We start from the raw sequence: 21625 nt of genomic DNA, 5'->3' as shown, positions 1-21625 counted from the left end.
ATCCAGACAGCCAGTCTAGAGATCCCCCAAGTCCAGAGTCAGAGAAGATCAGTTTGTCCCAAAGCATCGAGTTTGCAGATATCAAGACATGCTTAAACAATATGGAGAACATCTGCAAAATACCTGGGAGTTCTAGTGAAGACCAAGCTCAGTCACCTAAAAGAAAAAATTCAGATGGATTCAGTCATAATTCTCAAAGACAAAACAATCCCAGTCGTGAAAGTACCGCAGAGAAGATCAAGCAGCTAAAATCTTTCTGGGAGCAGGAGACAAGCAAGCCTTCGTATGATGGCGGCAAACCCAAAGCGGTGCGGCGTACAAAGCTGAATAAAAAGTTCAGTAAATCAGAATTTGACCTGCGGAACTTTGTCAACAACTCAGGCAGTGAAGGAGAAGAAGGAAACTGTTTGACTGGCCTGCCTCTGAATCAGAGATTAGATAAAATGTCACCCACACTTGGCGGGAGCAGAGCACAATTTAACAGTCTGCTGGAGTTCTGGGATGAAGCCACCACAGACTCCAAGCTCAAAAGCCCCAAAAGACAAGTCAATACGCCACAACCACCTCTAGAGTTACGTAATTCTGAGGCTGACTCACAGTTGTCTCCGGTTGAAATGTCTCATGATAGAGAGATTGTGTCTGCATTCAAAACAGAAAACAAAACCGAAAACAACCTGCCAGAGTTGGACCCAAAAGAACCCCAAAAGATCTTGAAAGACACAGACCGAGGCACGAGATTACCACCAACTCCCCCTAAGGCAGTTCGTTGTCTCAGGAGAAAAAAGGATAGCTTCAGCCATTCCAGCAGTCGCGGCAAGTCTTTGCGTCGTGCTACCAGTATGTTTGCTCTTGTTGATCCAGAAGAACCAAGTCTTAAAATCCATGTCAGCCCTGTCCACTCCCAAAGCAGGAAGCAAAGTCTCGATCGCTCTCAGAACATCGGGCGAGCATCGGAAGGGACCGAAACCCCCCTTGCGAGGGCATTCGTGCCCCGAGACTACAGCCACTACTTGGGGATGAGTAATGAGTTGAACACCCTGGTCCCCGAAGAGGAGGCTTCTGAGGAGCTTAGCAGACCTGTAAGGACCAGCACCCCCACGGATTCAGAAGACCGAGTCTTTAAGAAGAGCACCACGATAGGTCTGCGTCACGTGTGGACAAATTCCAACAGTACAGATGCTGATCCTGAGTCAACTGTAGATAGTACATCAGAATCCAGGTCTAACTCAAGGAACACTTTGTTATCGAACAGTAAGTACCGTTTATCCATCCATTTTTTATACTGCTTATCCAATATTCACGTTTGTCGATGAGATATGAAGCCTATCCCAGCTGACTTCGGACAAGCTCAGATTGGTGGCAAGTCAAGGCCAGAAATCGAGACAAACCACTATTCACATTCACACCATCACTGAGTGGAACAGAACCAGCTTTAGCCAGCCATTGTCAGTGATTACTGACAGAAGAACCGGCTTGGGTCCCGCACTATGAGCTATCCAGTGGACAATGTTGTGAGCATATAATATTGCTCACAATATTTTTATCGAGAATTTGAATGTAATCGTTGGATGGACAGAGATAGAAGTGCGCATAATTTGAAGCTGTGTTTTTCACAAAAAAACTGTAGTAAAACAGAGAAAAACTACTGAAACTCATTCATTCATTCATAAATCTTCAGTTTGGCTTATCCTCAGTAGGGTCGTGGGTGTGCTGGATCCTATCATAGCTGACTCTGTGCAAGAGACGGGAACAGTGAACTGATCTCCAGTCAATTGCAGGGCATAGATAATACAAACAACCATTCATACTCACATTCACTGCTACAGTCAATTTAGAGTCTTTGAGATGCGGGAGGAAACCGGAGTACCTGGAGAAAATCCCTGCAGGCACAGAGGCAGTACATGTATGCAAATTCCACACAGGCCGGGGCGGGATTGAATTGGAAAGGTTATTTTGGTTCATGAACATCCCCATTTGTGGACTGAGACTTCGACGGTATTCAATTTGTGATCAGATCATCCGACGTTCCACTGTACTTCTACAACCTATAAAATAAATTTTCAAAGCAAGGAAATGTCAAGTTAAATCATATTTGGCACTTTTTTTTCTGTTTGAATTGACCAAAACATAAATAGCGACAAATAGAGATGACATTGTCTTAAGGTTGGACGAAATGAAGCAGCAAAGATCTTTTGTGAAACATTTGTTCAAGAAACAGAGGACACTTTACTGTATCCGCGAGTTTGTGTCCGTGTTTGTGCTACCTTTGTTTGCTGAGGTTAGTCTTTTGTCAATAATTGCAGTCCTTGGCCCATGTTTGGCTTGTGGGCTGGGAAGGTTCTTCAGGCACACCAATAACGTTAACAATCTTGTTCTTTCTTTCGACTGTTATGACAGCATGAGCATATTTCCAATTGCCTAATTTTACATGACTGAGCTGAGTCCCCTCCACAGCACGACATTTACACGATGCAGATCTTCATAATTTAGTCTTATTTTTTAGTTCCTGGTTCATGGAAGATCTTCTGACAGCATCATTACGATTTGGGGGTGCACTGCCTATTTTGATACACTGAAACTGTCTAAGTATCTGCACCTTCATCTGTTTTCTGACCAAAATAGAATGTCTTCATTTCTGTTCCATAAGCATCATCCTGATCGCTGTACGCATACTCTTCACCTATGTCAAAATGACTGTTGTAAAAAAGGCTCATTGCAAACTAGAAAGCAGGCGGTAGACTAAGCTAATTTTACTCAAGCTCGGCCGATGGAGCTTGTGCACATGACGTCACCATTTTCACGGCGCCATATTGCCTGTCAAAAAGAGCTGCTTGACAGTGTGGGGGGACATTGAACAGGAGTAGAACATTCACAATGCCCGAGACTTGTTGAGCTGTTGGTTGTTACAAAAGACGAGACAGATATTCAAAGAGATCATTCTATGGAATACCATCTGAAAAGACCAGAAAAGATCGCTGGATTTCGGCAATTAAACGTGATGGATGGTGCCCAACCAAATACACACGACTGTGTAGCGATCACATCATTTCAGGTAGGAATTATTTTTCTCAATCTCAAATAATTCCCAAGAAGTATTTGTAATGCCAAGTTCGCTCATTTGAGAACAATGCGTTAAAAAAAAAAAACCTCGGTAAACCTCTCCCCAACAGAGTTTTTGTTTCTTTTTCTAATATGCATTGTTCTCAAATGAAGAGGCCCCATAGTTCAGTGGTTAGAGCATTGGTTTGGTAAACCAGTGGTTGTGAGTTTGTATCTCACTGGGGCCTCTACTTCCTAAGAGGGGTTGCGTCAGGAAGGGCATCCGGCGTAAAAACTGTGCCAAACAAATATGAGCGTTCATCTGAGATGTTACACTGTGGCAACCCCTAACGGGACAAGCCGAAAGAAACTTACTTATTGTTCTCAAATGAGTCCAATGCGTATTTAAAAAAAGAAAATAGATCGTTGGTCACAGAGATGTTTACGTAGGTTAACATGTGGCTGCAACACGCTTCTGTGTACGGGGGCTGAAGCCTATCCCAGCGGTTTATTTTCTTTTTTTAAATACGCATTGGACTCATTTGAGAAAATTTCATATTTAAAAAAAAAAAAAAAGTCTGCCACGGAGAGGTTTATCGAAGTTTAATGTTTGGCCGCAACACGCGGCGTGTATGGAGGAGCCAACTCGTCTTTTTTTTTTCCAATCATAGTTAATGAATGCGAGATTGTGTAAAATCGGTCGGTCATTGATTTAAATATTCGTACTTGGATTGAAAAAATCTGAGCGGCTCCATCACTATGTGGGATTTATTCTTGATTGAGAACAGATCCAGCAAGGAAGTATTTGTATGCGTCCAGACTTTTATACACTTTCAAACTCTTCCGTGTAAATCGCGACAATTTACTCAACCGATCCATGTGTAGAGCCAGTTGTCCAAGACAAGCGGAAGCATGTTAACAGTCCACTTTCTTATCGCCGAACATCAACTTCGGCATTAAATATGGGTCCTCTTAGCCAACTGTCTCTCATTTTTCCACGTACATTCGTTGATTATCACCTTGTAAATGTTTAACAATAGGAGACAAAACTCTGGGAGACGTATTTTCGTGTCGTCTCCAAACGACTTAGCATTGAACAATGCTTTGCTCGACCGTCAATATGGCCGGTCATGTGATTTCGGTGACGTAGGTGCACGAGCTCTATATTGCCTTTTAAATGAGTGCTTCTTGTAATGACTTAGCGGCCCCCTTTTCTTCATTATCAGCCAAAAGTGACGATGACGAGGAGAATCCTGTGAGGAAAGCACTGCAGCGAGCAGAAGCCCGGCCCAAAGGTCTGGCTAAAAGTATGGAGGACCTGGGAGGGTCTTCCTCACCAAGTGAGCATCATCATCACCATCGTCATCATCATCCCCGTTAGATGTTCTTTTTTCCCTTTACATACACACGCATGACTTCATCTTCTCTGATAGGACAAGAGAAAGGACAAGAGTTCAAGACCGACCTGCGGCAAACCAGTGCGGTAACAATTTGAAGTCATGTCACTGTAAATATTTCGGCTTTAATGTACTCACCTCGTACTTCTTCTGTCACAGGCCCTCTGACGTGTCCTTCTTCGCGCTTATTTTTGGACCGGGACCACCTGAAGAAGATGAGCAAGTCTGTCCCCTTATTCTTGCAGAAGGAGGTAAAAGCTGTACTTTTCGGCATCCAGCTTGCTCTGCAAAACCCCGCGCGCACGATTCCCCCGTGCATGATGCACCTGGTATGTTTCAGGATGACAGCCACATTTACGAGGACATTTTTCAACATGGGATATACATGATGGACTCGTCCTCTAACTTGGCCTCTGTCTCACCTGTACGTCTCACTCACTCACTCACTGCTGCTGCACAAACCGCTTATACTAACTTCTTGTTTCTAACACAACATACCTTGAAAGAAAACAAAAACAAGGTGCAACTTTAATGCTCTCAGTTCATCAGCTCAATCAACACATGGACATTAAAGAGCTCGTTTCAATTCAAGATTCCAAAACAGCAGCACTGAAACCTACAGTCGTACATGAATTAAAGGTTTGAGACTCGCTTAATGTTATAAAGGAGGTCCATGCAAAGGATTAAAGCCGAGTTATGTAATCCTTGAACAGTGATTAGTATTCCAGTAGACTCGTGGTTGCTTCACAAAATCCACTTTCCTTTCCAGGGAGCGACACCACTAATGAATTCCACGTAGAATGCCCCTAAATTCCAGCTAGTTCACTGATTATGTCAGTTCGTAGACTTTATACCATAGTTCACACACGGCATGGAAGCATTAACTGCTGAGCTTGTTTGAATTAATTTGCTGACCAAAACAGCAGCAGTGCAGAACATACCTGAAGAAAATAAGTATTTGAACACCCTGCTATATTGCAAGTTCTCCTGCTTAGAAATCATGGAGGGGTCTGAAATTTTCATCGTAGGTGCATGTCCACTGTGAGAGAGATAATCTAAAACGAAAAATCCAGAACTCAATTTTTTTTTAACAATTTATTTGTGTGATAGTGTGTGATTGCGCTGCAAATAAGTATTTGAACACCTCTCTATCAGCTACAATTCTGACTCTCAAAGACCTGTTAGTCCACCTTTAAAAGTCCACCTCCACTCCATGTATGATCCTGAATCAGATGCACCTGTGTGAGGTCGTTTGCTGCATAAAGACACATGTCCACCACATACAATCAGTAAGACTCAAAGTTGTAACATGGCCAAGACCAAAGAAATGTCCAAAGACGCCAGAGACAAAATTGTACAACTCCACACGACTGGAAAGGGCTACGCAGAAATTGCCAAGAAGCTTGGTGAAAAAAGGTCCACTTGGAGCAATCATTAGAAAATGGGAGAAGCTAAACATGATGGTCAATCTCAATCGGAGTGGAGCCCCATGCAAGTTATCACCTCGTGGGGTCTCAATGATTCTTATAAAGGTGAGGAATCACCCCGGGACTACACGACAGGACTTGGTGAATGACCTGAAAAGAGCTGGGAGCACCGTTTCCAGGTGACTGTTGGTAATACACCAAGACATCATGGTTTGAAATCATGCATGGCACGGAAGGTTCCCCTGCTTAAACCAGCTCATGTCAAGGTCGGTCTTAAGTATGCCAATGACCATTTGGATGATACAGAGGAATCATGGGAGAAAGTTTTGTGGTCAGATGAGACCAAAATTGAACTTTTTGGTCATAATTCCACTAACCGTGTTTGGAGGAAGACGAATGATGAGTTCCATCCCAAGAACACCATCCCTACTGTGAAGCATGGGGTTGGTAGCATCATGCTTTGAGGGTGTTTTTCTGCACATGGGACAGGACGACTGCACTGTATTAAGGAGAGGATGACCGTGGCCATTTATTGTGAGATTTTGGGGAACAACCTCTTTCCCTCAGTCAGAGCACTGAAGCTGGGTCGTGGTTGGGTCTTTCACCATGACAATGACCCGAAGCACACAGCCAGGAAAACCAAGGAGTCACTCCGTAAGAAGCACATCAAGGTTCTGGTGTGGCCTAGCCTGTCTCCAGACCTAATCCCAAGAGAGAATCTTTGGAGGGAGCTGAAACTCCATGTTTCTCAGCAACAGCCCAAAAACCTATGTGATCTAGAGAAGATCTGTGTGGAGGAGTAGGCCAAAATCCCTCCTGCAGTGTGTGAAAACCTGGTGAACAACTACATGAAACATTTGACCTCTGTAATTCCAAATAAAGGCTACTGTACCAAATATCAACATTGGTTTTCTCAGGTGTTCAAATACTTATTCGCAGCTGTATCACACAAATAACTCTTTTAAAAAATCATACATTATGATTTCTGGATTTTTCTTTTTAGATTATTTCTCTCACAGTGGACATGCAGCCATGATGAAAATTTCAGACCCCTCTATGATTTCAAAGTGGGAGATCTTGCAATATAGCCGGGTGTTCAAATACTTATTTTTTTCAGTGTAAACCATTCTTCTGATGGATCAGTGTGTTTCCACATGAGTGTCCATCTTTCATGGAGCTACACAACTCCATCTCTGCCTTGCTATTGTTCACACATGAACCTCCATGTGAAGAGTAACCCGCTGAGTCCATCTGATGTGTTTTGTTAACCAAAACAGTAGCACATAAACACTCTTTCAAAGGAATTCAAGTGTTGTATGGCTTTCGTTTTTCCCTTTCCCTTGACATACATTGAATACACCGAGAGCTGACTCACTTGTGGTCATTGGCTTTCAGCTGAGCGGGAGCGTTTTGACCATGTACAGTGGTGACTTCGACAGTGTCGAGGTCCAGGGGAGCATCCAGTTCTCCATCAACTATGTTCAAAAGCTCAGGGAGTTCCACATCTTCGTAGCCCAATGCCGAGACTTGGCGGCGGTCGACCCCAAGAAAGGCCGCTCGGACCCGTGAGTACTGCAAAGCGCTACGAGTAAAACAAACTATCTCGGCAGCATGAAACCCTAAGGCCTGCTGGTGAGAGCGTTTGCTTTGTAGTTTTAGCACTTTGTACTGTTTCTATATGACTGTAGAAAAGTTTATTTCTGTAGTCCCAACCACAAACACATTTTCACGAGTGGTTTTGTGATATATCAAAAACATCGCCAGCATTCCAGACTTAATCGCATTTGCTTGGGCCTTTCATCCAGTCAAATTATAGCTAATTAAGTTTTGCGCTCAGGCCAGGTTTCAAATAAAATTGATTGTTGCATTAAATTGGTGGAAGATGATTAAAGAAATACTTTTATCTTTCATGTGCAACGTCATGGGGCAGTATTATGAACCCATTTGCCAACGGTATCATGCGTATTATTACATCAGCAACCAAATTGGAAAATGGAAATGGAATCCTGAGCAGTTTCTATTCTTTGACGACATTGGTTTAACTAATGTTGAAGAAATTGAAGCCTGGCACCAGATGTGGATGAATTTATTTTAAAAATCTTATCAAGTGAATTCAGAGATTTGTCTCCAAATTAATTATGGATGTCTGAACATAATTGCTGATAACCTGCAAAGACTGAGAGCTCAAGTGTTAAGTACTCATTTATGAAAATATAGCATGGTCTGTTTTTCATTATTTCAGTTTTCCTGTTATTTTGTTGAGCTCAGCGGGTGTTGGCCGTGGGTAAAATGGTGCCTCGTGGCACACTTCAGTTTGGGCATATTTCACACCTCACTCAGAGGTAGAGAAGAATTTGTGAGTCTTCGTTTGTATCAGTCGTTATCCGGCACAATTGCGAATGTCTTAATCATAATTGCTTTATCCATTTCTACCATTGCAGTGTGCGGTAAGGTAGCTAGGAAGCTTTGTTTTCCGGGATATATTCTAGCCACCTGACCTTTTAAGCATCCCCCCCCCCCCCCCAAATATGTAGGGATGGACTCTAGATGAAAGATACAGATGCAAAAATACATGTAAAAAAACTCAAAATGAAACATACAAAAATTACAGTTTGAGCTCTTGTTGTGCATGTGTTGAAGAATTGTATTCCATAACTCATTTTGTGTGTGTCCTTTTACCAGCTATGTCAAAAGCTACCTTCTTCCTGACAAAATTCGCCTGGGGAAGAAAAAAACATCAGTGAAGAAGAAGACACTTAATCCAACTTTTAATGAGATTCTCAGGGTAAGTGTACTCAAGTTGCACATTTCACATGTTCGCACATTTAATATTTACACACACAATGTTAGTAGATGAATGAATGAATGAACATGATGATGCTGATTATTTTTCTTATCGTTGTCCTCGCTGTTGTTATTATTTAAATGCGTCCACTTGTTTTTCAGTATCGCGTGAGCATAGAACATCTCAGGACGCAGACGCTGGTCCTGTCAGTGTGGCATCATGACACGTTTAGCCGGAACAACTTCTTGGGGGAAGTGGATGTGGACCTCTCCAGCTGGAACTTTGACCGCACCCGCATGAACGACCTAGCCCTGAAACCCAGGGTAGGACAGACTTTACTGTCGTGTCTCAGTGATGACCGGCATGTTTTTTTTTAACTGGCCTGGCTAGCGCGGCGCTAGCGTTAGCATTAAACTCTCTGTGTATCGTCTTTGTAAATATCTCCTGTTTCAATGTAGGTTTCAATGTGGGCACTTGCGGCTTTTACACAGCTATGGCGTTTGTATGTACCAAATGGTTTTTTCTTTACAAATATACTGGGTGAGGCTTATCACCAGGTGCGCTCTGTAGGACGGGAATTACGGTAACTTTTAGGGTCAATACATTTGTCCTTCATCGTTTAGAGCTATTTCTTTTCAAACATGTATCGAGGTGAAATAATTAGGTGGGTTTTTTTGCGCATACTTTTTGTGATGCCACCGCAGAATTTATGGCAAACAATACAGGCGTGATCACAACTATGGAAAGTGGAACGTATGACAATGCTACATGTCCCTCTGTCCTGGCTGTCCTGTAAATGACGGCCAATATAAGAATAATAGAAGATGATGGATGAGCAGACTGAATGTAAAGATGCTGGCCTCACAGGAAGAAGCTGCTGTCATTTATCTTTACCCACTTGTCAGCATCGGTGACTTGTCATTAAAGTTAAGATCATTTTGAAAGCTTGCACAGTTATAACCTGTTTTTTTTTTTTTTTTACACTTTAGCAAAATTTCAAGTTAGTCAATTACTTCGATCGTAGTCTGTACAGTCAATTAAGAGTTGATGACAGTGGGAGTTTCACTATGGAATGGATTATTTCTATTTCCAGTCGACTGGTTGTTGAAGAATGTGGTCACTACAAATCAAATTTAGTCACAAAGCTTGTCTTTCTAATAAAAATAAATGTCAGAATCAGCTTTAATGGCCAAGTATGTTACAACACACAAGGAATTTGTCTCCATATTTGAGCCACTGAGGGGCCAAATAGGGAAAAACTTTTTCCAATGCATGTTCTTATAAAATCAAATTGGGATTATATTTTGGTGAAGAGGCCAATTTTTTTATTCCCATTCATAAATTTATCCATCCTTCCATTTTCTGAGATGCTTATCCTCACAAAAGTCACAGACGTGCTGGATCCTATCTCAGCTGTCAGTGGACAGGAGGCGGGGTACATCCTGAACTGGTTGCCAGCCAATCGCAGGGCACATGGAGAGAGACAACAGTCGCACTCCCAATCACTCCTAGGGGCAATTTAGAGTCTGAGATTAGTGCATGTTTTGGGGTTATGGGGGGAAAGGTGCCCTGAGAAAACCCATGGAGGCATGGGGAGAACATGGAAACTTCATCCATGCTGGGCCGGGATTTTAACCCCAGTCCTCAGAACTGTGTGGTCAGTGCTTTACAGCTGTTCCACCGTGCTGCCTCCAAGTAACTCAACTCGTTTAAAAAGAAGCATGCAGTTTTCACACACCGCTGCTGGTAACCTGGAGTTTACCCAAATCTCTTTTCTGGTTCTCATACCTTCTGATCAGGCCAAAAACTTTGAAAATGGAACCAACTAAAATATTGCAATATGGCTTCAATGAGTTTGAAAGGAATCTTCCAGTGTCTTGTTTGTTTTGTCCTTTACTTTAGACAATAGCAACTGTGGCGCCCTCAAGTGGGCAAGGAAAGATGAGACTGGCTGTACGTTTCCTGCCTAAGGTCGTCCACAGTGAAGGTATTTTTAATTTCAAAGTTTTTCCATATTCTCAAAATGCAGTGACGTTACACTGTTCATGTCCTCAAGCTGGAACCAACTTGGGTTTTGCAACAGGACAATGATCCCAAACACACCAGGAAGACCACATCTGAATGCCTGCAGAAAACAAAATGAAAACTTTGGAGTGGCCTAGTAAACTCTGACCTTAACCCGATTATTTCAATAGGGTCTCGATGGTGCATGCTAAAAAGAACCCCTCCAACATTTAATATTTAAGTGTGACAAACAAAAAATCTGCAAAAAAAAAAAGAGAAATCAGGAAATGAACGAACACTTTTCACACCACTGTATTCTAGCCTATTTACGTCTGTAGCTACTTTGTTCGTGTTAAAAGTGCATTTCAGTGGGAAAGCGATGGAAGCTGCCACAACAAAAGAAATGATGATCATTGGTCAAATTAGAGTTTCCCGTGATATCACTATTCATATGCTTGCTATATTATGAACAACTGTGGTTTGTTTTGGAAAAAGTTTCACAATACATTTACTGTCATGCTCTCGCATGTGGGAAAGGAAAATGGCAGACACCATCGCGCTATTTCTTATCGTATGCCGGGAGAACAGTCAAAAGACCGACACAATGAACACACTCGTGCTGTAGCTGCTTTCCGCCACAGCTCATGCCGAGACACTCGCGCAGACTGTCCGCCACCCCACGAGGCCCCGCATCTTAAAGGCCTCCATTCACTGACAGTATTTTCTATACATTCTATACTTGCAATGTTTTGTCTCTTCAAACGTGTTTACAAAGAGTTTAAATTCTGTATTTGAATGGGGTGAAATGTGTTTCAAGCATCTAATTGGGGGAATGTTTTTATGTGATTTTTATGAATGTTAATCCCTATCAGGAGGGTCTGGAATGGAGGTTCACGAAAATGAGTGAAATTGAATCATCTGCCGACCCTCCTCAAAGTGCTTCAAATATAATATATTTGAACGTTTCCCTTTATTGGTTTAGCTAAGGAAGCTCCCACCACTGGAGAGATTCACATTTGGGTGAAAGAATGCAAGAGCCTGCCCTTAATCAGAGCCACCATCGACCCTTACGTCAAATGGTACGCGCGGCACTGAGGGAAGCCGGTAGCGCAGATGCCATCGACGCGCTGACGTCTTTCTCGTGTCTGTTCCAGCTTCGTGCTGCCCGACACCAGCCGCAAGAGTCGTCAGAAGACTCGGGTGCTGAAGAGGACGGCCGAACCTGTGTTTAACCACACCATGGTGTACGACGGCATCAGGGAGGTTGACCTCCCCGAAGCCTGCGTGGAGCTCACCGTCTGGGACCAGGACAAGCTAGCCAGCACCCTGCTGGGCGGACTCAGGCTCGGAGCTGGAACGGGTACTGGACTTGAACATGATATTGCAGTGACAGGCTGGCATTACGCTTTAGTCTTGAGACAGAATATGAAATTACTCAGCTGCAGATCGAGGAGACGTTGATTGGCACAGAAGCATTTTTTTGTGTGTGTGAACACATGATATAAAATCATCAGTAATACTGCACAAGGAGCTCGACATTGTGTAGTGACCACACGTAATCGTGCTCGAGGCAAACTCTTTCTTTGCTTCTCTTCAGGGAAAAGTTACGGGTCGGCAGTGGACTGGATGGACTCCACCCCCGACGAGGTGGCGCTGTGGGAGCGCATGATGGCGTCGCCTAACGAATGGGTGGAGGGCATCCTGCCCTTGCGCATGTTGAGCTCCGCCAAAACGGCTTTCAAATGAGTGCAAGTACATGATTTTGTTATTCCGCTTTCAAAAATAACATTTGGAAATCCACGTGCCAAAAGCCGTGGAGACTTCTTGATGTCAGGCTAAGAAGTCGTTTTTTTTCAACGGGCCGAAGATGAACAAAGAGAACAAATTAAAAAAAATAAATTTGGACGTGTTAAAGTCATTCACTACTGACAGAAAGTTCTAAAAGGCCCATTAGTACATTTGATGAATGAAAGTGTCATCGTCGCCTTTCTGTTACTGCAGCTTTCATCTCGTGCACGCTCATTAAAACCAGCAACTTTCACATCAGCAACATTTATCTGGCTTTTTTACAAGCGAGGTCGTAGCCAGAGGATGATGCGGTTCCGCATTGCGCAGCGGCCTAAGGGCAAACATGACAGACAAACGTGGACCTAACGCTCCTCGGCATAAAAGTTGTATTCCAATTTTAGAATAGTTACAAAGACTTCGGAGGCTTCCTTCTGCAAGAAGTACATTAACCCAAACTGGAGAACCACATTTTTGTGTCCTAAAAAAAAGATGTTAGTTCAAGTATTAAAAATACATCAATAAAAGCTATATGTTAATTAGAATAATTATGGAAAAGTAAATGTAATACAGGCGGCACGGTGACACAACTGGTTAGGGCGTTGGCCTCAGTGTTCTGAGGATCGGGGTTCAAATCCCGGCTCCGCCTGTTTGGAGTTTGCATGTTCTCCCCGTAACCTGTGTGGGTTTTCTCCGGGTACTCCAGTTTTCCTCCCTTACCCCCAAAACATGCCCGTGGCCTTAGCGGCCAAAAGTAGTTTGGAAAAGGGATGGATGGAAACGCAACTGTATATTACTTTTTAAATACACAAAAGTTATACTTTACATAACATTGTTTTAGAGTTATACTCTATAATCAATCATGTAGAAAAACTAAAAGCTAGGCATTAGGTAAAAAAAAACAAAAAACAAAAGTTGTGCCTTAGATTAACTTGGAAAAAAATGTAACGTTACTTTTTTTTGAAAAACCAAAAGTTGTACATTACTTCTACATTCTGGAAGATAAACACAAGTTGCATATTACTCAGGGGGATTTTCAAAAGTTTACTGTTATGCACAATTAAAGAAGAAAAAACGTTTAATCATGATGTTGAAAAGATAAAGTATACTGTACTTTACCCTTCTGGATTTTGGTTAATATTTGACCCTGGCTATGGCCCTGTTTACAAGCCCAAGCTCATGATAACCTCACTACATATCATTGCTTTAATATATTCAAGAGTAAACTCTAAATTCTGCAAATGTTATTTACTCAAATAGTCCGCAATCTTTCTTTTTCACGACATAATTTTAGCTGCAGTATTTTTACTTCTATTGTTGAATGTTGTCTGCATGCTTGTCATGTGATGCACTTAAATAAAACACTGTGACAAACAAACAAAAAAAAATACAATCACACTATTTTGTGCCTACGTTGGCTATTTTATTACCGTGTCAACCCGCAAAGAATAACATGTGAAGGTCACTTCCGTAGTATCGCAACAATTTTTATTGATTTCCACTCTGAACTGCAAAGTCAGACAATTTTTTTCCCCCCAAACTCCCATTTTAAATAAAGTTTGCATTTCAAATAAAGTGCTTGTTAACAAGGAATTCTATTTATAAAAAAAAAAAAAAAAAAAAAAAACAGAATAGGGTAAATCTCCAAGAAATATAAAAGAGCAACATTTGACACTCAACTTTTGTGGGACTTCCCTCCTCACGCACGCACGTGGGGGGCACGGGTATTACGTCCAACCCAGAACACTGATCACCAAGTTGAGGTGGGGGCGCGAATACGTTATTCTCCCCTCTTAACTACACTTATTATTGTTGCTCTTTTATGACCACCCAAACCCTGTTTGCACTGGTTAAAATAAAACTACTGCATTTAAGACCCTGTAAAGTGAGTTCATATTTGTTTCTGAATATATTTGAAGACATTAGAAGACTGATTGAAGAGCAATACCATTCATTCATTTTTTCCCAATTTTTTTGAGAGGGGGCATAGCGATGAACTTTGGTGTCAGTCCCCCACTCCCCCAGTCCCCACTATATAAAAACTTAAACGCCTCGGTTGGCATTAGCGGTTGAGCGGTGCAATTATGAGTTACTTAGGTCTGACGACACCAAGCGATGTAACAGGACGCGGATGAACCATTGGACCATCGCGTCAACTCTTTGCCGGACACATTGAGGACCTCGCATGGGCTGACAGTCCACAAAAACATGGTGCGATTGTCATGGAAGAAGAGAAAAATTGTGAATTTTTAAGAGGCTGTTAACATGCATTCACAGATGTATATTTCAACGACAGTCTGTATGTGCTTTTCTTTCAAAACCACAGGTACATATGAAAAGTATCATTAAGTGATATTGTAGAACACAGTACTTTAGTACATCTTGGTGGCCCAATGTGGTACCTGGCCGCCTGGTTCTTATTTACACTTAACACCCAGAAGCATTTTTGTTTTTTTTGGTGCATCCAAGCTGGTGCATTTTTGGAATGGCTATTGAGTATCAAATTTGGACGACTTTTATTTTCACTTTGGAGGGACTTAAAAGTTTGCACAGGTTAAATTCCAAGCATTTGTCAAAAGAATCAATTGAAAGAATCTAGAATATTACAGCATGGTTAGTTCATCTATATCTGATATTAAAAAAAAAAAAAACTAACAAAGTAAGCAGCCTAAGTGGTGAAGAGAACGGCCAAGATGTTGACACAGAAGATGGCCGCCACCACAGTGTTGCTGTAGAGGCTCTCTGATGAACCTGAAGAACAAAATATAGATCTGTATTTTTTTTCAAATATGTTCAGACCTGTGATATTATATTTTATTTATTTAAACTGCCAGTCCTCCATTTTGCCATGGATATTTGAAGTCAACAGTCGTCAATGGCAGTGAAAGAAACATCAAACACTGTTTTTTCAAATAAAGGTGCATTTTCTTTCTTACCGTAAATAGCTGAGTTAGTCTGAAAATCTCCTGAAAAGTACAACAGGAAGAAAAACTAAATGTAATACATAGTACATACAATGTAGATAATTGAACTGAGATCACATCGGCATCACATATTTTGAAAAAAACAAACATTTTCCTAGTATTTGGGATGTAATATCTCTATGGTGCTTCGGTAAAATATGAATTAAAATAGTCCACACATTCTTGAGTTCCAAAGTTTTCTGCCAAGAGGCCTGAAATGATTGAATTTCTCAAGCTTATCTCGGTCATTAGCAAAGATCTCCAATTTAATTTTATAAAACTGGTGTCAAATTTATTTTTTTGTGGGCCACGTTGTAGTTAACACAGTATGGTTTTCCTCACTTGGTTCATTTTGACACTTGTGTTATTAAAATATTGGACTTTTTTTTCATCTTATGTTTTATGTAAAATAAATAAATAAAAGTTAGTCATAGGTTTTTCCCCTTATTTAAAACTGCATATATATTTGAATATTAAATGATGTCACTGTTTTTTACATTTTTCAAATATAAACAAAAAGCTCACAAGCTTTAGTTTTCATTTTATCTTCAAAACAATTTATTTTTTTTAATGATTTTTTTAAATGTAAAAGAATCAAAAATTGGTCACACATTATCATTCTTTACTAAAAATAATAAATTAGTAAAGTGTTAATAAAGTCTTACAAGATATCTTCTATATATCATCGAAATATCATCATACAATTACTTTATTCAGAGTGTTAAATTGGGATCTTACAAGATATTTGTGAACTTTTGAGATTTCGGCCATTTCTTTCCCCTTTAAATATGTTGAAGTGCTGAGCGTTTGTTGACATCAAGCCTATTGAATAACTTTGAACATTGAGTATGAACAAGGTCCACCTTCCCTCCCTTTCCCTTAAAGCGACCCTCTCGTGGTCTCCATGAAAAATGAAGTAATCTCGTTTTGTCGTAATACACACCTTTGCCTTTTTTAGCCACCAAAATGGCCGTCGAGGTGACTGTAGCATTAGCCAACGTGTCATCAGCCTCTCTTCTTCTTCTTCCTTGGTTTGAACCACAGTCCTGTTCAAAACAAACAAAACAATGAAATATCTTTTTTTCCCCTTCCTGGACTTCCTCTACAGTTTACAAGTGTAATAATAATAATTAAAACATTTGTACCATCTTTTCCAAATATTTATACATCTAGAAACGTCCTCCGCCCCTTTCTTTTCCTTGCTTTGAAAGGATGCGAGCTAATGCATGTTGCCCTTCCTTTCTGGCTTCCTCACATCCTTACTTATTTCCTTTCCTTCGAGCTCAGTTCATTCCTTATTTGCTCCCTTCCAATATTTGAGCTAGTTTAAAAAGTATATGTAGACAGCAGCTACTGTTGGCCTACCCAGTATCGAAAAATATCACAATTTACACTCCACAACAAGTCCATGTGTAGTATGTAAAGGATGACGTGAAGTTGCTGGACTGTACCATTTTGTATTCAGGGTTGGCAATAACGGTTCACTCGTTACTGAAAAGAAAAAAATCTATTCCACAGACAAATGTGGATAAAGAAATTGTCTAAAACTGTTTTGTGATTAGTTTGTGGTATATTTGGTGGCAGGTTAGTTCCTGGCTCGGAGAAAATTATGAACATTTTTAGTACGATTACACAGAGGGGATTGGTGTCTAAAATGGCAAGAAAGAGAAAATAAATGTATCAAACAAAAGTGGATAAAAAACAAGTAGTGCCATTTTTTTTTTTTTGTCCGTATGTTTTTGGATTTCTGCTAGTTTGTTTGTACATCTTGTTTCATGTAGAAGAAGATGTTTCCTTTCATACAATTCTTTGGACTCCACCGTTTCCCATCTAGAGCAAAACGAACGCTTTTATCGTAACCTAACGGAAATACTTCTAATACATGCAAGTACAAATTTACCCTGTAGAACCATCTGTGTAGTAGCTAGCAGGGTACTTCATTGTTCAGATAGAATGGTGGTAGACATTAGGATTCCACTGACAATCAGTTTCTCTTAAAGAAAGAAAAGAAAAATAATGCAGCGTCAAGATTCTATCTACAAATGTTAGGTAGCCGACTACCTACAAAAGTGAAAGCGGCATGTAGCATCCTGTTTTTTGGCAAGTTCAACTTTCCATAATTATGTTACGTAACAGGCTACTCCCTAGTTTCCAAGGAGAGTTTAAATTGTGCGACTCACCGGTTTTAGAACGCTACAGGTGGACACCTCGCACAGCCTGGTCACACAGTGCAGGTAGAACGTGGACACAGTCCGATTCCTGTGCTCTACGAATCGGAAGGCCTCGAAGGAGAAGTGGGCCACCTGGGAATCACCGTTGAGGAGCACCTCGGTCTGCTCATCACGTGTACAGCTTGGGAGGGGGGAACATAGAGGGTGTCGGTTTGGACAGTAGGAACCCAGTGTCGCATTTAAACATAAAGCTCTTGGGTGCTCACCCAACAAAAAGGTCATAGAAGGAGTCAAAGTCCGGGTAGGGACTTGTGGTCGCGTAGCATCGATCCAGCAGCACGTTGAACCTTTTGAAAAGATCGTTTGTTTTTTTCTTGACCTGATCACTCAATGAATGCTCTTGGAATACAACTGGTACCTGTCCGTCAGATTGGTGGCTCGCACAGCAACGTAGATTTTGGTCTTTAGTTCGAGTCCCGTTGGTGGAATGGTAAGATAATTTTGGAACTGATCATCCTGACCAGTCAGACAAACCTCCAATTAGTGGATGTAACCAAAGGTTAAAACAATTCTAACAGCAAAAAAAAAAAATGACATTAGGGTTGATTGCTCACGAGTTAGGGGAAAGACAGATCGGTAAGCTTGACAGAGAAAGTCTTGATGAGTGCTGAGCCTGTAGGCGACGCTTTCAACCACAATCCCACCCTCGCCAATAGTAACCAGTTTTGATGGGAAGTGACGGAAATTAAGTTCCTCTGCAGGGTGTCTCCGCTTACACTTGCAGGTCATAGTGACCTGCCAGATAAAGATCTCAGTTGTCCAGAAAATATTTCTTCATATTGAGCAGAACCAGGTATGTCCAAGTGGTCGGGGGCTTTAGCCACACCTAGACCAGGCTGGAAGGAGTGTGTCTCCTAACTCTCAAACTCTTTCTATGCATCCCCTTTGTTGTAGGAGTGATGAGGGAGCTCAACTAAAAAGGAGTTTTTCGTGTACCTATCTGACTACCTTCCCACACTCACTTACGGTAATCATCTTTGACCAGATGAATTAGATATGAGTTTCCGACAAAGGGTGTCTGGGCTCGCAGTTAGAGATCGCGTAAGGAGCTCGGTCATCCAGAAAACCAAAAATTTGATCTGGCACAGGCAGTAAAAGATGGCTCTAGGACACCTCTTTTGGGAGGCGTTCTGGGTATTTCCATCTCAACTTTCAGTGTGGTGACTATCTCAGGTTCTTGTTCTCGCGTGAGAGAAAGAAGGAACGTGACTGCATAATCAGCTCAGTGAATTAGTGTTTAGAACGTTTGCCTCGCAGTAAAGGGTGAGAGGTCACACTTGTCGGGGTCTCCCTCTCACCTCCTGAAAACATTGTTCAAGATTTTATGTTTTACATATCGTTGGTGTGAATGTGAGTTTGAATGGTTCTTTGTCTGCCCTCCAATTGACTGGCGACCAGTCAGGGTGTTTCCTGCCTTCTCTTTCTGAAAGTTATCTCGGATAGTCTCCAGTTTCCCGCAACCATAAAGAGAACAAGTGCTATAGAAAATGGATGGACGTCTCGCCATTAGGGTTTCGCTTCCCTGTCATCCTATTCAGGATAACCGCTGTCACAAACTGATAAATTAGATGTCAATTCAGATCGGTTCTTACTTCATATAACTCCAAGCTCAGTGTGCTAATGAAGCTGCCATTGTTGTCTTTGATAGCAACGTTCACACCGGCTCTGTAAGGGATAAAAAAGAAAAGACGGCTTAGTGACTTTGAGACCCACAAATGTGGCGCAGCGCCACACTGAGCCACACTCACACGGCCAGCTCGGTGTTATTGATGATATATTGCAAGGGGTAGAGGCAGGAGAACTTGTAGAGGAGCTGCGGCCGGTAGGTGATCATGCCAGCGGACGGGTCAATGGAGGTGACGGCGCCGGAGATGTTGACAAACTGGACATTGGAGAAGTCGGCAAATGCTCCGGTGCCCACCTGAGTGATGATCTTCAGGGAAACCCTTCAGTCAGATAACCGAGCTCTCGGCGTGAAACCATTTTCCAAGTGACCACCTACCTTGAAATCATTCCCGCACGACGACATGGAACTTTCATTTATGGGAAAGCTAAATTTTAAAACCGGTGGGTTGGCGGCAAACTCGGCAGTACCGAAACATTTGTTGTTGTTGTACTCGTTATTGAGCACCAAGAGGGACTCATTGTAGAGCGCTTGGTACACGGGACAAAGGTAAATGTTCAGGTCCATGTGCTCGGTGCCGCAGTCCACCATTATGTCCGAGTTTTCTGGGACGAAACACGGCAAGGTGTGAGCCTCCAAACGACACAAAGAAAGTGCGAACAATGCATAAACGAAGAGTACCTGGTGGTCTGTTTGTGTTACTCGAGATGCACTGAGCCGGTATCTGGGCTTGGGTCCTTAGTATGGCGCCGAGCTGGCACACAACCAGAACCAGCCTCATTTTTCTGGACACATCAAGACAGCACAATGACAAACTTGAAGAGCATCCCATGAAGTGCGGACCTCTGCCAAGGCCAAATGGTTCCAATTATTAATAAGCTACATGAATACCCGCCAGAAGGAAAAAGTCATCATACTGTATGCACTACTATAAAAAATGTAGTTTTGTAAGAAATTGTAATATTTCAAGAAAAAAAAAAGAATTTTAGAGGCAAAAGTTGTCACGTTACAAGAAAAATGTAAAATGTAATGGGGGAAAATGAGAAAATGTTTATTTGAAAACAAAAACATTTTTAGAGAAGTTTTAATATTCCAAAAAAGAAGTCAGACTTTCATGGGAAGCCATATTTATACAAGAAAATGATGCATGTAATTTTACATGATAATATGACTTTGTGTAATCTCTTAAAAGTTGTCACAGTTTTATCACAGAAAAAAATGTATTTTTTACGAGTATAAAATTATTCTTGGGTTGAACTACTAAGGGAACAAAACCACAACAGCAAAACTAATATTGAAATATTGCAAGTTTGGAAACATAGGCGTTGACTTGTGAGAACATCCGCCTCATGTTTCTGAGGACCGGGGTTTGAGTCCCAACCCCACTTTTGTGGAGTTTGCAAGTGCTCCCTGTGCCTGCTGGGTTTTTCCGGGGTATTCCGATTTCCTCCCACATCCTAAAAACATGCAAAGTAGGTTCATGGAAGACTCTAAATTGCCGATACCAGTGATTGGTTGTTTGTTTCTATAAGCCTTCGGATTGCCTGGCAACCAATTCTCGCCCAACGAGAGCTGGGATAGACCCTGGCACACCCGTAAACCTAATGAGGATAAGCAATAGGGAAAATGGATGGTGCAAGTTGTATTGCTACAAGAAAAACATCACAGAATTAAAAAAAAACTTACACTTTCTTTTCCATTGGTATTTTTTCAAACTTTATTTTTGTGATATGACCTTATTCCTGTTATCTACATTTTTTATCTTGTAATTGGGCTAATTTTCCCCCATTTCAGTGTACCACTAATATTATCCCGTAGTATTCACAATAAAAGGAAAATGTTTCATACATAAAAGCATTATCTTTCAAAATTCACAAAAATTAAAAGATGTTTTTTTAAAGAGCTCCAAATTTTAATCATATTGCAAGTATTGTATCAAATAATACAATTGTCATAGTCAAAGAAGAAACCATGTATATTAAAGGTGATCTAGGAATAATTAAATGAATAAATAATATATATATTTTTACCCCCATTTTTGTAGTAATCGCTCAGGAAGAAAGTGGTTTTTAAAACATTTTTTAAAAAGTCCCATCTTTCAATATTCACCAAATTTTTTTTTCTTCAAATGTCTCCAAATTCCTAATCACAAACAAGTATCATATCAAAACAATACAAATACATTGTCAAAGCCACAAATATTTAATAATAACCGTGTCAAGTAATAATAATAATATTAATAATGAAAGCGTTCTCACCTGCAAATCATCATCATTTTGCCCGTCCTGGTCTTGGCCCCCATTTATAGTGTGAGGACAACCCTCGGGACAATATATCGTGCAACATGAGCCCGCCCCATCTTCCACAGCA

General features: G+C 41.2%; 2 protein-coding genes across 3 annotated transcripts; one reads left to right on the top strand and one right to left on the bottom strand.

Annotated features, from left to right (window-relative positions):
- Nucleotides 1-101: 101 nt before the first annotated feature.
- sytl2b (synaptotagmin-like 2b) lies at nucleotides 102-13391 on the top strand. 2 transcript variants are annotated; one of them, XM_061827964.1, is made up of 12 exons: nucleotides 102-1251; nucleotides 4266-4379; nucleotides 4473-4517; nucleotides 4596-4687; nucleotides 4777-4860; nucleotides 7259-7428; nucleotides 8546-8648; nucleotides 8810-8971; nucleotides 10551-10635; nucleotides 11635-11731; nucleotides 11807-12012; nucleotides 12250-13391. In XM_061827964.1, exons 1-12 carry the CDS (start codon nucleotides 102-104, stop codon nucleotides 12396-12398), a joined length of 2457 nt encoding a protein of 818 aa, XP_061683948.1. In that variant the 3' UTR covers nucleotides 12399-13391. The 2 variants fall into 2 exon arrangements, with proteins under 2 accessions (XP_061683948.1, XP_061683949.1); XM_061827965.1 differs by lacking the exon at nucleotides 4777-4860.
- Nucleotides 13392-15105: 1714 nt separating this feature from the next.
- si:dkey-4p15.5 (zona pellucida-like domain-containing protein 1) lies at nucleotides 15106-21557 on the bottom strand. The gene is made up of 10 exons (XM_061827719.1): nucleotides 21514-21557; nucleotides 19937-20040; nucleotides 19634-19860; nucleotides 19380-19564; nucleotides 19224-19296; nucleotides 17990-18087; nucleotides 17838-17918; nucleotides 17581-17752; nucleotides 16344-16446; nucleotides 15106-15188 (listed from the first exon to the last, which is right to left on the bottom strand). The coding sequence occupies exons 1-10, from the start codon at nucleotides 21555-21557 to the stop codon at nucleotides 15106-15108; spliced, it is 1170 nt and encodes a 389-aa protein (XP_061683703.1).
- Nucleotides 21558-21625: the final 68 nt, after the last annotated feature.

This window comes from Syngnathoides biaculeatus, chromosome 8, assembly GCF_019802595.1.
Source record: "Syngnathoides biaculeatus isolate LvHL_M chromosome 8, ASM1980259v1, whole genome shotgun sequence".
Classification (NCBI taxonomy): domain Eukaryota; kingdom Metazoa; phylum Chordata; class Actinopteri; order Syngnathiformes; family Syngnathidae; genus Syngnathoides; species Syngnathoides biaculeatus.
The sequence above is the reverse complement of the archived record's forward strand: the minus strand, read 5'-3'. Positions and strand labels throughout refer to the sequence as shown.

Excerpts from the sequence above, each read along its gene's own strand:
- sytl2b (XM_061827964.1), top strand. The coding sequence starts at position 102 with ATGGAGAACATCTGCAAAATACCTGGGAGTTCTAGTGAAGACCAAGCT. Across the intron at positions 4,380-4,472 it reads GGGAGGGTCTTCCTCACCAA|GACAAGAGAAAGGACAAGAG; the intron begins GTGAGCATCATC and ends CTTCTCTGATAG. Across the intron at positions 8,972-10,550 it reads ACCTAGCCCTGAAACCCAGG|ACAATAGCAACTGTGGCGCC; the intron begins GTAGGACAGACT and ends CCTTTACTTTAG.
- si:dkey-4p15.5 (XM_061827719.1), bottom strand. The coding sequence starts at position 21,557 with ATGGGGGCCAAGACCAGGACGGGCAAAATGATGATGATTTGCAG. Across the intron at positions 19,297-19,379 it reads AATAACACCGAGCTGGCCGT|AGCCGGTGTGAACGTTGCTA; the intron begins GTGAGTGTGGCT and ends TATCCCTTACAG. Across the intron at positions 17,753-17,837 it reads TTCTATGACCTTTTTGTTGG|CTGTACACGTGATGAGCAGA; the intron begins GTGAGCACCCAA and ends CCCCCTCCCAAG.